The 13826-nt window shown below is 35.0% G+C and overlaps 1 protein-coding gene across 2 annotated transcripts in view; it reads left to right on the top strand.

The window, feature by feature from the left end:
- OLFM3 (olfactomedin 3) overlaps positions 1-13826 on the top strand; it is a 383079-nt gene that overhangs the window by 305123 nt on the left and 64130 nt on the right. For both annotated transcript variants that reach the window (XM_006882454.1, XM_006882453.1), the window contains exon 3: positions 7722-7877. In XM_006882454.1, coding sequence (XP_006882516.1) covers positions 7722-7877 — 156 coding nt within the window. The remainder of the gene's footprint in view (positions 1-7721; positions 7878-13826) is intronic.

Here is a 13826-nt window from a genome sequence, read left to right as displayed (position 1 = left end):
TCCTTTAGCTCTTTGAGCTCATACTTTCAGATTTCATTAGCATCCTTGCAAGGAATTTAAAATAATGGCATGCAATGTGCAAACTATCTCGACAGATAATGAATAATTCCAAGTATTTATCATCATTCTCTAAGTCAGTCCTTTGAACATTAAGCTCTTCAATTTCGTTCAATAGCTTTCTCTCTATAAAATTTACTTAGGCTGGATCCATAACAATCAAATACAGAATGCTCTTGATTTATTGTCTTTTACAGATGAAAGTCATCTTATGGAAAGTTATTTATGTTTGGTGTAAAAAAAAAATAGCACTAGTCCTTTAAGTTATCTCCGTTCAGCCTTTCTCTGCTCTGGAATGCATTTCAGGCTTTGAATCTATTAAGACAGCTGTGTGACCAGGTTGATGGAAAGATGACAGCATGTTTGAATTTTATACAATGTCAGGGATAATAAGGTAAATTAGTAGTACTTATGTCAAGAAGACATTATATTCAAAATTCACTCTGTACAACCATGTTTTTTTTATGATCATCTACATAATTAGAGTACTGAATAGGAACTTTTTACGGAAAAATTAAGGAAAGCTAGAAAAATAAAAGCTTATTCATATAGATAACTTTACACAATTTCAAGTCCAGTCACAGTAACTTCTATTCATTGCCATATAATGAAAAACAAATTGCTTTTGGATGCTTAAGCATTATTTGAAAGTCTAATGCTGGTCCAGGAATTTGTGATGCCTTTATTTTATGTTCTTATTCAAGAATTCACCTGTGTGTATTTCTCTTTATTTGGAGATATCACCTAGTGGTGCTCTCTTCTTAAGGTTTTTTTGTTTGTTTATTTGTTTTATAAGATCCCATTCTATGTGCTCCTTAAATACCAGATAATAGTATATACCATTTTCATTAAAATTTAATGACTCCAGCTAATATACTATTAGAAATGAACAAGTTTTGCTTATTTCTATGTATTTTTTTCTGCGCTTTATTTTCTTTATTTTGATGAAAATAAAATCATATATATTTTGTTTGTTACTAGGGGAGGTAGTGTTGTTTTTATCATGTGCCATTGAGTCGTTCATAACTCATAGCAACCCCATAGTACAGTAGCTCTGAAGCCTTCCCTATCCTGACTGAGTCTCAGTGACTCCAACATACTCCCCCATTGCCCCAGTTACTTTGTCTATCTATCTCATCCAAGGTCTTCCTCTCCTGCACCGTCCCTCCACTCTTCCGAGCATCATGATCCCCTTCTCCAAGGACCTCCTGGTCCCGTGCCCAAAGTATGTGAGACAGAGCTTAAAAATCCTAGCCTCCAAGGAGAAATTTGGTTTCACTCTTTCAAAAACAGACTTGATTGTTCTCTTGGCAGTCTCTTGGGTATGTTCAGTATTCTTCTCTAGCACCACAACTCAAAGGTGTCAATTCTTCTTCAGTTATCCTTAGTCTCTAATGCATAGCAAGTAATTGCAGACAATGGCCTGAATTAGGTGTACCCTAGTCTGGTTAGAGGAGGCATGCCTTAGCCACACTAAAGAAGGTGTTTGTAATAATAATTTGTTTCTAATATGAATTTTATTTTATTATTAAATCACATTTTCCTCGGATTACTGACATTCTCTTCCAACCTGATACACCATGCCAAATTCTTTTTTCATCAATTATGGTGAGAACAATATTCTTAGATACAATGAACTTATTTGTATTACTATTTTTTTTTTTATAGGGCAGCATATATACATAAACACAAATAGAAATTTTTGTTCAATTGTTTGGAAAGATTAATTTGAACTAGAAATATTTTAAAAAAAGGAGTAATTTGGTATCTATAGGCTCAAATAAAAATATATTCCAAAGTGAAATGTCCTCTGATAAAATAAGTAATTATTTATAGGGTAAATTAAAAAATATTGTTTTGGTTTGTTGAAAGCAACCAAAAATTAATATTACACCACTTCCAATATGTAATGTATTTGAAGGTTTTAAAGTTATTCTTTAAAATAATTTTAAAGCTCTATTAATAAACTAAAAAACACAAAATGAAAATGTATTAACAACATCAAAGTCACAAGCAATTAGATTTAGATTTTATTTTTATTTTTTTTTAGATTCGTTGGCAGTATTATGTCAACAAAGGAAGAATAGATTTGGAGGGGCCACTTTACAGCACCTAAAGGAAAGTAAATAGAATTGATTTACTGCATTGACTCAGAGAAAGGGGACACTGGAACCAAGAATTCTTTATTCAAAATGAGCCAGTCCCTTGCTGATTGCTGTTAATTTCACATACATTCAAGATAGCAGGTGACAAGCATACCTGGATGATACAGATGGTTCACATGATAAGTCATGCAAATGGTTCACATGCTTGCTGAAAGATTAGCTGTTCAAGTCCATTTAGAAATGTCTCAGAAACTAACAGATCTATAATCTACTTAAAAAATAAATCATGCATTGAAAACCTTATGAAATAAGCTTCTAACATGTATGACGTCACCATGAGTCAGAATTGACTCATAGCGCCTGCTTAGATAGCAGATAATACTGAACATGAGCTGAGACTGATTTAATGATATATTTCAAAAACAAAAACTGTTGCCGTTGAGTCAGTTCTGATTCCTGTTGATCCCTACTGTAAGGGAAGGAGCTGCTCTATAGAATTTTCTTGTCTGTAATATTTATCAAAGGCATCATTGGGTGGATTAAAAATAGTTTAGTTGATGAACACAAACTGCCAATACTACCCAGACACTAGTAATTGAATATTCAATGTTATTAATGAGATTAATTGTAATGATAATCTATTATAATCTTAGTCTTTCATTCTATTTTCACAGCAAAAGTAGTTATCTTTCTAAGTGTATGGAAAAGGAAACTCATATTTTCTGAGATGAAAAGACTTTCTAATATTACTCAAGTCAGTAAGTTATAAGTTAGTTTGGTCTAAGGATCATTTTCTAAATATTATTTCAATATCACTCAAATACCACTAGTGGTGCTCAAATTTACATAAGTGACATGCTATAAAAAATCTTAGCATAAAATATTTATTTCAATGAATATTAGAAAGATACTATTGCTTTCACCATTTTATGTCTTAATATGTCTAAAGTAAAGTTATTCACATTTAAAATAGTTATTTAACTTCTCTGTGCAATTGAATATATCTTCCAGTATCTAGGTCAGTATTTCCTAAAGTGACTTTTAGAATAGGATTCTGGCAATAACATTCTTACCAGGATAATGAATTTAGAACCTTCCAACATATATTTTAGTATGAAAGATTCCCAGAAGTCCTATTGGTTTAAAAAAGAAGAGAATAAAGTCTCTTTTTTAAGTTCAGTGTTAACCAACATTTTATACCATACATATTTTTATAAGTAGTCTGCACACTAAGAATAATAATACAATTCTGAATTTGAGTTTGTTAGTTTAACTTGATTGTAAGTTCAATTTGAGTTTAGTTTCAGAATTTTACTTATGTAAAGAATTAGATTAAATAAGGACTTAAGATAAATTTTCAATAAAGATGGGAGAATGATCTTATTAAACTAGAGAGGGAAGCTCTTCAAACAAGAAAACAAAGCAACCTTAACTCAAAATCAAAACTCAAATATTTATGCCACAGAGTTGCTTCTGACACATAGATGACTCTCCATTGGGTTTCTGAGGCTTCATGTGAGGAGATTGTCTATATTTTTCTAGCAGAGTCTCTTGTTGTTGTTGTTGGGTACCGGTTGTGTTGGGACTGACTCATTGCTAACCCTCCAGCTGGTTTTCAGACAGCTAATTGCACAGCACGAGATTGCCCATCATTTTCTCCAGCAGAGCACTTGTGGAATTGAATTACATACCTCTGGGTTGGCAGTGCAATTCCTTATCACTAAGGCACCAGAGCTCTCCAGCAGACCCTCTAGAGTCAAATCCTGAGAGGAAGGTCATTTTTTTAGTTAGAAACCCAACTAACTAGGAACTCAAGCATCAGAACTCCCTCAGTTAACAGAAAACTCATAGAAGAACTAAGTACAAGGAGACATATGGAAAGATAAAGTTCACAGCATGAGACACAACCAGACTGATAGTGGTTTCCTATAGGACTCAGGTCTTCTTTCTACAAGTGTTAAGGTGAATTAGCCAGTTCAATGTATCATCAGATCATGTAAGGATAAAGCTTATGCTCTGCAGGTCTCCATGACCAGTGAGGATCTAAATAATTTTAGGCAGAGAGAGGGAAGAGAGCAAAATGCAATTCAGAGTCAATGCTTGCCAATTAGACAGGTATATCTCCAGTCATTGCCCTAAATGTAGCTCTTATAATTACACATGATTCTGTAATATAGAAGGTCACAATCACATCTCAGGGGGGAAAAACATGTTTAGTGCATTTTCCCATGGCAGAAATAAAATTAAAAATGAACTTGGTAGGTTAACTTAGATGCAAAGGGATAAAAAGAGATAAACAGTGGCTGTTTGAGTTTACTCAGAATATCTTGCCTGCTATTTCCTAATTGTCTACACAGTGCATAAGGTCATGGCAATAACTAAGAGGTCATTGTCCATACTAACGGTAAATACACTTATCAATCAATGCCTTTATTCCAATGCGTAAACAGTTTCCTTAACATAAATAACCTTTCATTATACATATTTAACAATAAATATAGTTAGAACCAGTCACCATGTTTTCAATTTTGTCTTTGCACGTTTGCTCTATATTAAAGTTAAAAAAACCCCTCAACTTTCTGAATTTGAGTATATAAATGAAGAAATTATGTGAGAGCCATTTGATAAGAGCAATTTTCTTTAAAATATTAAATATTAATTATTTTTATACCTTTTTCAGAATAAAAGCAATCTTTTTCAGTATATATTTATTGTATATTCTTTGCTTGTTTTTGTGCAAGGTCTGTTGTTGTATGGAACTCACAGTAAGATTAGCCCCTTCATTTCCTCAACCAACACGCAACATTACAGAATAAGTTTTATGGATTGGTATATGTTCTGAAAAGACATGACAATGAAGAGTATGGTGATGCATCAAGATAGCAGAAGAAAATGATTCATAGAATTTTAGTCTTGTCTGGTAGAAGAAATGGAGATAATGAGACAGACCAAGGCATTGAATTTACTATTTTTTCAGAATATGTAAGCATCCTTTATAGCTGGCAGACTCTCTAGGCTTTGTGACTTAATTATGAATTATTATTCTGAATAAATTTTCTGCTCTGTGTTTGTAATTTATAATTGTGTCAGTTAATGTATTTTTTTTTTCACTGAGGACATAAGTAATGTGCTTGAGAAGAGCATATACTCTTGAATATAACATGGACTGCTAGGGGAACAAACAGGTTCATCCTGGAGAGGATGAAGGTTGCTACTTGGTGTCAAGGATTCTGAAGCTTCGTCTGACATACTTTGGATATACTGCAAGGAGGGACCAGTCTTTGGAGAGAGACATCATGCTTGGGAAGGTGGAGGGACAGCACAAGAAAGGAAGACCCTCAGTGAGAAGAATTGATTCAGTGACTAGGAGTAGGTGTGTCAGAGACAATAAGATTGGCACAGAATAAAGAGAATTTAGGGCTATTGTACATAGGGTCGCTATGAGTCACAGGCAACTAGACAGCATATAACAACAACAACAACGAAAGTAATACACATTCATTATAAAATATGAATAATACATAAATATATAATAAGCAAAGCAAAACTCACTTGAAATCCCACCACCCTTTTTTGCATGACCACAATTTGATGTATCTATTTATTCATATGCTTTTGTTGTTGTTGTGTACTATCAAGTTGGAACTGACCCATAAATGACCCTCCAGTGGGTTTTCAGAAGCAATAAATCACATGGGAAGAGATTGCCCATCCTTCTATAGATTTGTTGTTGTTGACTACTGTTTAGTCAGAACCAATCTACAGCTGACCCAGCAGGGGGTTTTCAGAGGCAATAAATTGCATGGAAGGAAATTGATTGCTCATCTTTCTTCTTGAGAGCAACTGGTGTGTTTGAAACACGTGATTTTGAGTTGACAGTGCAACTCCTTAAACCACAAAAGCACCAATACTGCCTAAAGGCTTGAACACAATTTCTTTACTAGGGACCCTTTTCTGTGATATTTATTTTCTCACATCTCTTCCCACATCTCACTCTGGAAAAAAACCCCCAGTATTAATTTCATATGTATTCTTATAACCATCTGTTCATATAAAGGAAAAATGCCTTTGAATTGTGACATTGAAGAAGAATACAGAATATCCTATGGACAAAATGCAATTAGTGTGCTCTTTAGATGCAAGGATGGTGATATTTTGTCTGACATATTTTGGGTATATTATGAAGAGGGTCTAGTCCTTGGAAGAAGACATCATGATGGGAAAAGTGGAGAGTCAGAGAAAGAGAAGTTCTTTAACGAGATAAATTGACACAGTGACTGTAACCAAAGATGGTGAGTGTAGCGCAAGATCAGAGAAGATTCAGATCTGTTGCACATTAAGTTATACTTGTCTGGTGGTCACCAATAAAACAAGAGCCCTCCCATAGCTTTTCTATCCTTTTTGCTTTGTATTCTATTTCATTTTACATACACATATATGTTTATTATATGTCAATATTTGATTTAAAACAAAAGGAACAAATTATACAAAATCTTTACTCTTTTCTCATCTAGCAAAGAATTAGGAAATGTCCTCCAGGCTAAGCAAACAGTGTTTATCAGACCTTAATAGACATGAGACTAACTTGGGAATTTTTCTAAAAGGCATAGTCTGATTCAGTGTTCATGGAGTACAGCTGAGATTCTTCTGTATTTCTCACAAACTCAGGTAATAAATAACAATCTTGTTCTGTAGACAGAAATTTTTGTCACCATTGCCTCTTAGAGATCTATCTTATTCTTTATAGCAGTCTATTGACAGTTATTATTCAATTCTTACAATGTCTCCCCTACTTTTAGAAGTCTTTGCTTTGTTTTCAGGAATTTTTCTGCCAGGAAATTGGGCTATTTTTCCTTTCCACTCATTTATGCATTCTTTATTGTTTACATTGTATTTGTTCTTTCTGAAAGCCTAGGACTTAGTTGACTGAGATGCCTGAGAAACTTAACATGTGCTTAGTGCCTATTACCAGACATCTAAAGGAGTTGCCATTTTTCATGACCCTTAAACATTTATATTCTTTGATTCAGGAAGTTGTCCCAGAACTGCCAACACTCATCTTGATTAATTTCGTTTCTCTCTGGGGAGTACTTTTGTATTATCATGAAGTAATCATCCTGGAATGAGTACATCTGGGTCTTCATTAAAGTCCATGATTGCTAAGCATCCCATGTAGTTAGGAAGTAAAAGTTAATATTTCAAGAAACAGCTTATTTGGACATTTAAAAGTCAGGACATGATAGGCTTAGCAAACTCTAGAATGAATATTTTATTTGTGAAATTTACGTATCTTATGTATTAAATTCTTATTTCTATTTTGTCATTTCTAATTCTACAAGACCATTTGTATTATTTCCTACCTGGTATGATTTTATGTTGCTGTATTTCCTAAATGCTTATCAGGAAGATTTGTACTGAAAATAATTGAGATGAGAGGGTAATTATGAATTTGATATTTCTCATTCTTTATGCTAAGGTAATTTTGTGCTCCTTTGGTAATACTTGTATATGATAAATGGCCAACTGACAATAATGCAAGCCAGTGTTCTTGTTTAACAGGTTCAGAATATGTCCCAGTCTATTGAAGTCTTAAACTTGAGAACACAGAGAGATTTCCAATATGTTTTAAAAATGGAAACCCAAATGAAAGGACTGAAGGCCAAGTTTCGACAAATTGAAGATGATCGGAAGACACTAATGACCAAGCATTTTCAAGTAGGTTTGACTTCTACAATCTTGTCAGTCTAAATGAAACGCTGAATGCAGTGGACAGTCAGCATGTCATTCAGATAGAAGTAAGTGTGTGCTAGCTTCTACTTACAAGCTTAAGGATCCACTGCAGATGTAAATCTAGCCACTCAAGCTGACCATTAGCTGTTAAGAGTGCAAAGATGTCTTACTATAAAAAATAAATGTCTTGTCATCCTTGAGTGAGGTGAGGTTTTTGGTTAGCTGATTTTATAGCAGATTTTATAACGGATTTTATGCAAAGAGAATTTCCAAGGATAATTAATAATTCAATTAGAAAAGTTTTTCTTTTTTTAATTTTTTTTAATTAATGAATTTATTTCTTTTTCATTTCAATGAACATCTACAGAGATTTTGGAATTCCATTCATTCATTGTTGCACCCTTCTCCTTTTTAAAATTTTTTATTAGGTAATTTTAATGAGCATTTACAGAGATTTTGGATTTCCATTTATTCATTGCTGCACTTCTCTCCCCACTAGAAAAGTTTTTCTAATGATTTTATGTCCTGTGATATGGGGAGAAATGTAGAAGATGTAAATATATTTTAAAATTTTATTTTATATTGATTTACAAAGTTTGAATACTTTGTGTTTCACACTATTCTTCATTCACATTCTCTTTCCAACTCATTATGGAGTTTGTTGTTGTTGTTTTCGTTTTATACTGGTTTATTTACAAAGTTTGAATACATTGTTTTTCACTCTGGATCTTTCCCATTTCTTTCACACCCCTCCATCAAATTGTGTGACCCCATGATTAACCACCTCCACCCTACCCTGATCATCCTCACTTCTCTGCTTCCATCCCCTCCTTCGATCCCCGTACTCTTCCTACAATAATGGCTTTATACAGCATTTGTCCTGATGGAACTGAGTTAGTTCACTCAGCATAATGCTCTCCAGTCCCTCCCAAGTTAGGTAGTAATTTACAGAATCATTGCTCCTATGTGCCACATAGTATTCCATCATGTGAATGTACCATAATTTCTCAATTCATTTGATTGTGGTTGGACATTTGGTTTGTTTCTATGTTCTTGTGATGGTGAATAATGCTGCTGTGAACATTGGTGTCCAAGTCTCGTTTGTGTCTCAGTTCTTGTTCTTTCAAGGTATATTTCAAGCATTGGAATAACTGGGTCATATGGAATTTCTAGGTTCAGCTTTTTGAGGAAGTGCCACATTGCCTTCCAGAGTGATTGTACCATTTTATAATCCCATCAATAATATATAAGAGTTATTTTCTTAGCAGAAGATATAAATTTTGTAAAGAGACATATAACATCCTTGGCTAGATCTAGGTTTTTTCAATCATTTAGTAGCAATGACCAGAAACATTGAAATTAGGGAAATGTTGCTTTTAATCTAATTGTATAGACAACACAACAATATAGACTTTAAGTATGTAATACTATGTTGTTGTTGTGTACCATCAAGTCAGAACCCACCCATAACTGACCCTCAGGTGATTTTTCAGAGGCAGTTAATGACTTAGGAGGAGATTGCCCATGTTGCTCCTTCAGAGTAACTGGTGGACTCAAAGTGTGTGCCTTCAAAATTGCAGCACAGCTTCTTTCTACTAGGCCACGAGAGCTCCGTAATATGGTGTGAGGGATTTTAAAAGTAATCTGACTCTGATAATATTTTAACCTGATAATAACATTAGAATATTACAATAATATTTTCATTTAATAGAGATTAAATAGAAATTATCTACCTTCAAAGAGCATGGCACTTTTTTTGTTTCTAAAGTACATTTGGACAGCTCACTTAATGCTCTGTTTTCTCTGCCAATTAGGATGTAAAATTCACGCCTATTGATGGTCAGAGGCATCAGAATTCCAGCCTTTGGTCCAGGATAAAGTGCATGTACACATTGAGTTACATTTGGTTACACAATGCCACAGGGTTACTGAACAAAATATTTCCTTAAACTGCACTTATAATGTGGCAAAAATAAAGAAAATATATAATTTGCAATTTAGCTTTTTTTTTCAAAGTGTAAAGTTCACTAAAACCAAACTTCATGTTGAACAGCCTTCACCAATTACTTACTTAATGTTTTTCACCCTATAATAAAATCTAAATGTTGCCTAGACTATGTATGGCCTTTTCACTCACTCATAATACTTTTGTAACTTTCTCTAGTGGTGCTTAGAAGCATGGATAGAGAAGCAAAGAAGGCAAAGTCTTACACTGAATCAGTTTGAACTATTCACTAAACAGGCATTTTTTAAAAAGTAAAATATAATTAAGAGTGCTGCCAGGAGAGGGCATTGACATGAGAAGTAAGCAAAGCCATGGTGTTCAGGAACTAGAGTTAATAATAACTTTTCAAAGAGAAGAACAAACTGGGGGGAAGTTGGACAGGGAGAAAAGTGCAACAGTGAATGAATGAAAATCCAAAATCTCTGTAAACTTTAATTAAAATTATTAAAAAAATAAATAAAGGCTGCAAGATAATATATATCCAAACATTATTGAAAAGTCGAGAATGAATGGATAGAGACAGATGGAATTTAGGATGGATGATAGAGAATAAAAATCAGAAGAGCAAACAAGTCGCTAAAACCGATATTTATTGAGCACATATGAATGCAAGGAAGTTTTAGGCTCTTGTGGAGATGTACCAGACATAATATCTCTACACTGAAATGCAACTGATTGAGAGATAAAATTATTAAACAGAGGCATAAATATGGTCACAAAGATGTACCTGTGAGCTGTAATAAATTAACATGTGTCACTGCTAACCAAAAGAGTCACAGTTTGAGCCTACTCCAGGTGGCCTTAGAAGAAAGGCCTGCTGGTCTACTTCCCAACGATCGACCCCTGAAAACCCTGAGGGGCAGTTATGTTCTGACACTCACGAGTTCTTCTTGAGTCAGATCTGACTGCTTGACAACTGGTTTGCGGATTTGAGAACACTGTTAATTTTGTTTAGAGATGATCTAGGGAAGAGTTAAAAGTAGTATGCAAACAAGCATTTTTAGACTCATGATACAGACATAATTATGTAGAAGGTTTCAAGGTGTCAGTGCCAATCCTCATTGTCAAAAATGAGGGTAGTGACACACACCCACACCCACACACACAGAGTTATGGATGATTTCAAGAAAATAAAATTGTTTCCACTGTCAAGTCTCCTTGTCCAAGATGAGCATAAGGACTGTGCAGCACTCTAGTCTTACCTCAAACCTGGAAGTTAGGCTGCAGAACACTACAATAATGTGAATATCACAATGAAACAAGTCACACAAAGGTTCTGGTTTCCAAGGCCCTATAAAAGTTAACTGTACTCTATACTCTAATATGCTAAATGTGAAAAAGAATTACAAAATGTGTGATAAAAAATTTTTTTAAAGTGTGATATATTGGAAAAGCTACTATAGTGTGACAGAGGCACAAAGTGAGTACACTGTTGGGGAAAAACAAAACAAAACATCTAAAGTCTTGCTTGATGCAGGGTTTCTACAATCCTTCAATTTCTCTAAAACATAGGATCTATGAAACACAGTTAAAGAAGTACAATAGAATGAGTGTAACGTGAACCCAATGATTAGGACACCAACCCAGTAACATATGGAAGATAGCGGTTTGTGTACTTGAGAAGCATTCCCAGAAAGGCTGCAGCACAGGAGGAAAGGAGATGAACAAAGCAAAGCATCGAAGGAGCAGCCTGAAAACTATTTAGCTCCAGCTGGATGGTGTAGTGGGAACTGTGTGAAGCCCAAAGACAGCATGAAAATGCCTGATGCCACAACTGGTACGGCTGGGTACACATGATGAAGCTTTCACAGCTATGAAAAGTCTTGGGGAAAGTCAGGAAATGAAGAAACACGAGAGATGCGAAGCTGAGAAAAACCCAGAGAAGTGATTTGTGTGTTCTGTAATTTTCCCTAATGGGAGCCTAATGGTAAGGGATTGTGCTGTCAACCCAAAGGCAAGCTATTTGAATCTACCAGCTGTACCAGCTGGTAAGATGGGCAGTCTCTTTCTGTATGATTTACAGTCTCTGAAAACCTGCTAGGGATCAACTACAAATTGTTTTTTCCTCAGTACCACGCGACAATAAAAACAGCAAAATTTTCCCTACAATAGTCAAGCTACCAATAAGGAAAATTATTTTCAGGCATCATTATGTGAAATAATGATTTTTACTTCCTTGTATTTGAGATCATCCAAAAATAGCTGGAATGGTACATGGTCACAGAATTGCCAATAGTTCATGCTGGGTTTAAAAGAGACAATGGCACCAGGGATATTGTTGCTGGTGTCAAAAGGATTTTGGCTAAAGGAAGAGAATACTAGAAGAATGTGAGGTTGTGTTTCACTGACTCAAAGGCATCTGACTGTGTGGTGGCCTAGTGGCAAGAAGCTGCACTGCAATCCTGAAGACATGCTGTTCAAGGCATGTTCAAAGCTGTTCTGTGGAAGAAGGATGCGCAATCTCCTCCCATGTGATTAACTGCCTCTGAAAACCCACTTGAAGGTCAGCTATGGGTCACTTCTGACTCTATGGTACACAGCAACATCAGAACGAACCATGCTAACCTTGAAAAGAATGGGAATCTCAGAACATGTAATTATGTTCATATGAAACCTCTACCTAGAGCAAGAAGCTGTTATCTGAACAGAACAAGGGACCAGTGCATTAGGGCTGTATGGGAAGAAGAACGAATGCCTTAGAGTTGTGATGTTAGAGAAGAGTACTCAATATTCCATGGATTGCAAAAAACAATTATATCTTTGAGAAAATGAAGCCAGAGTGTTTCTTATAGTCAGGAATGGTAAAGTGTCATCGCACAAACTTTGGGTGTGTTGTTAGGAGAGGGTATTCCTTAGGAATGGATTTCAGGTTTGAAAAGATAGATCAGCAAAAGAGAGGAAGACCCTTCCTCCACAAGATAGGTGACTGTGACTGCAGCAATGAGCTCAAGCATATCAGATGATGAGGACGGCACAGGATAGGACAGGGTTATATGTTGTTCATAGGTTCTCTGCAAGTTGTAGTTAATTTGATGACACCTACAAAAAGCAGCAGTACATGAGATCCAGGTAAATAATGAAGTTATTTCAAAATCCAATAATACAGGTGTAATAGAGTAGCTTTTTTCCATCTGTTCCTATGCAGTTAAGTCCAGTTCTGAGCACTCTAATATATATTAAGTAATTTCATTATCAACAGCAGTGCTCTAAAATGGTATTAGTTTTATCTTCATCTTAAAGAAGAAAAGTACATAAAGTGGTTGGAAAATTGTCGTAGATGGTATCTAATAATGTATCTAATAATATCTAACATGTACCAGAACTTATACTGAAATCCAAAAGTTTAACCTCCAATGCACAATACCAGTAAGTGCACTGTGTTTCTAGGTGACCTTTGTTGTTGTTGTCAGGTGCTGTTGAGTCGCATATATCTCATAGCAGCTCTGTGAACAACAGATCTGAACCCTGTCCTATCCTGCGTCATCCTCACACTTTTTTACATAATAGAGATCATTGTGGAGTCACTGTGTCAATCTGTGTAGTTGAGGGTTTTTCTCTCCTTTTCTAGCTCTCCACCTTTATAAGCATCATGAACATCTCAAAAGTTAAAAAAAAAAAATTCTCCTCTTCATAATATGCCCGAAGTATGAGGTGAAAGTTTTATCATCCTTGTCTCCAAAGAGCACTCTTGCTTCACCCTCTCCAAGACGTATTCTTTTGCTAGTCCGTGGAATATTCAGTACTCAGTTCCAAAACCACAACTCAAAGGCATCAATTCTTCTGTCATCCTTATTCATTGCCTACTCTTAAATGAATAGCAAATGATCAGAAAGACTATGGCTTGAATCAGATGCACCATAGTCCTCAACTCGACATCATTACAAGTCAATAATTTGGCGAGGTCCCTAACTTCAGACTTCTCCAGTGCA

This window comes from Elephantulus edwardii, unplaced genomic scaffold (genome assembly GCF_000299155.1).
Source record: "Elephantulus edwardii isolate Elephantulus edwardi_28Jun2011 unplaced genomic scaffold, EleEdw1.0 scaffold00020, whole genome shotgun sequence".
Taxonomy (NCBI): domain Eukaryota; kingdom Metazoa; phylum Chordata; class Mammalia; order Macroscelidea; family Macroscelididae; genus Elephantulus; species Elephantulus edwardii.
Note: the sequence above shows the minus strand (reverse complement) of the source record. Positions and strands in the feature narration are given on the sequence as shown.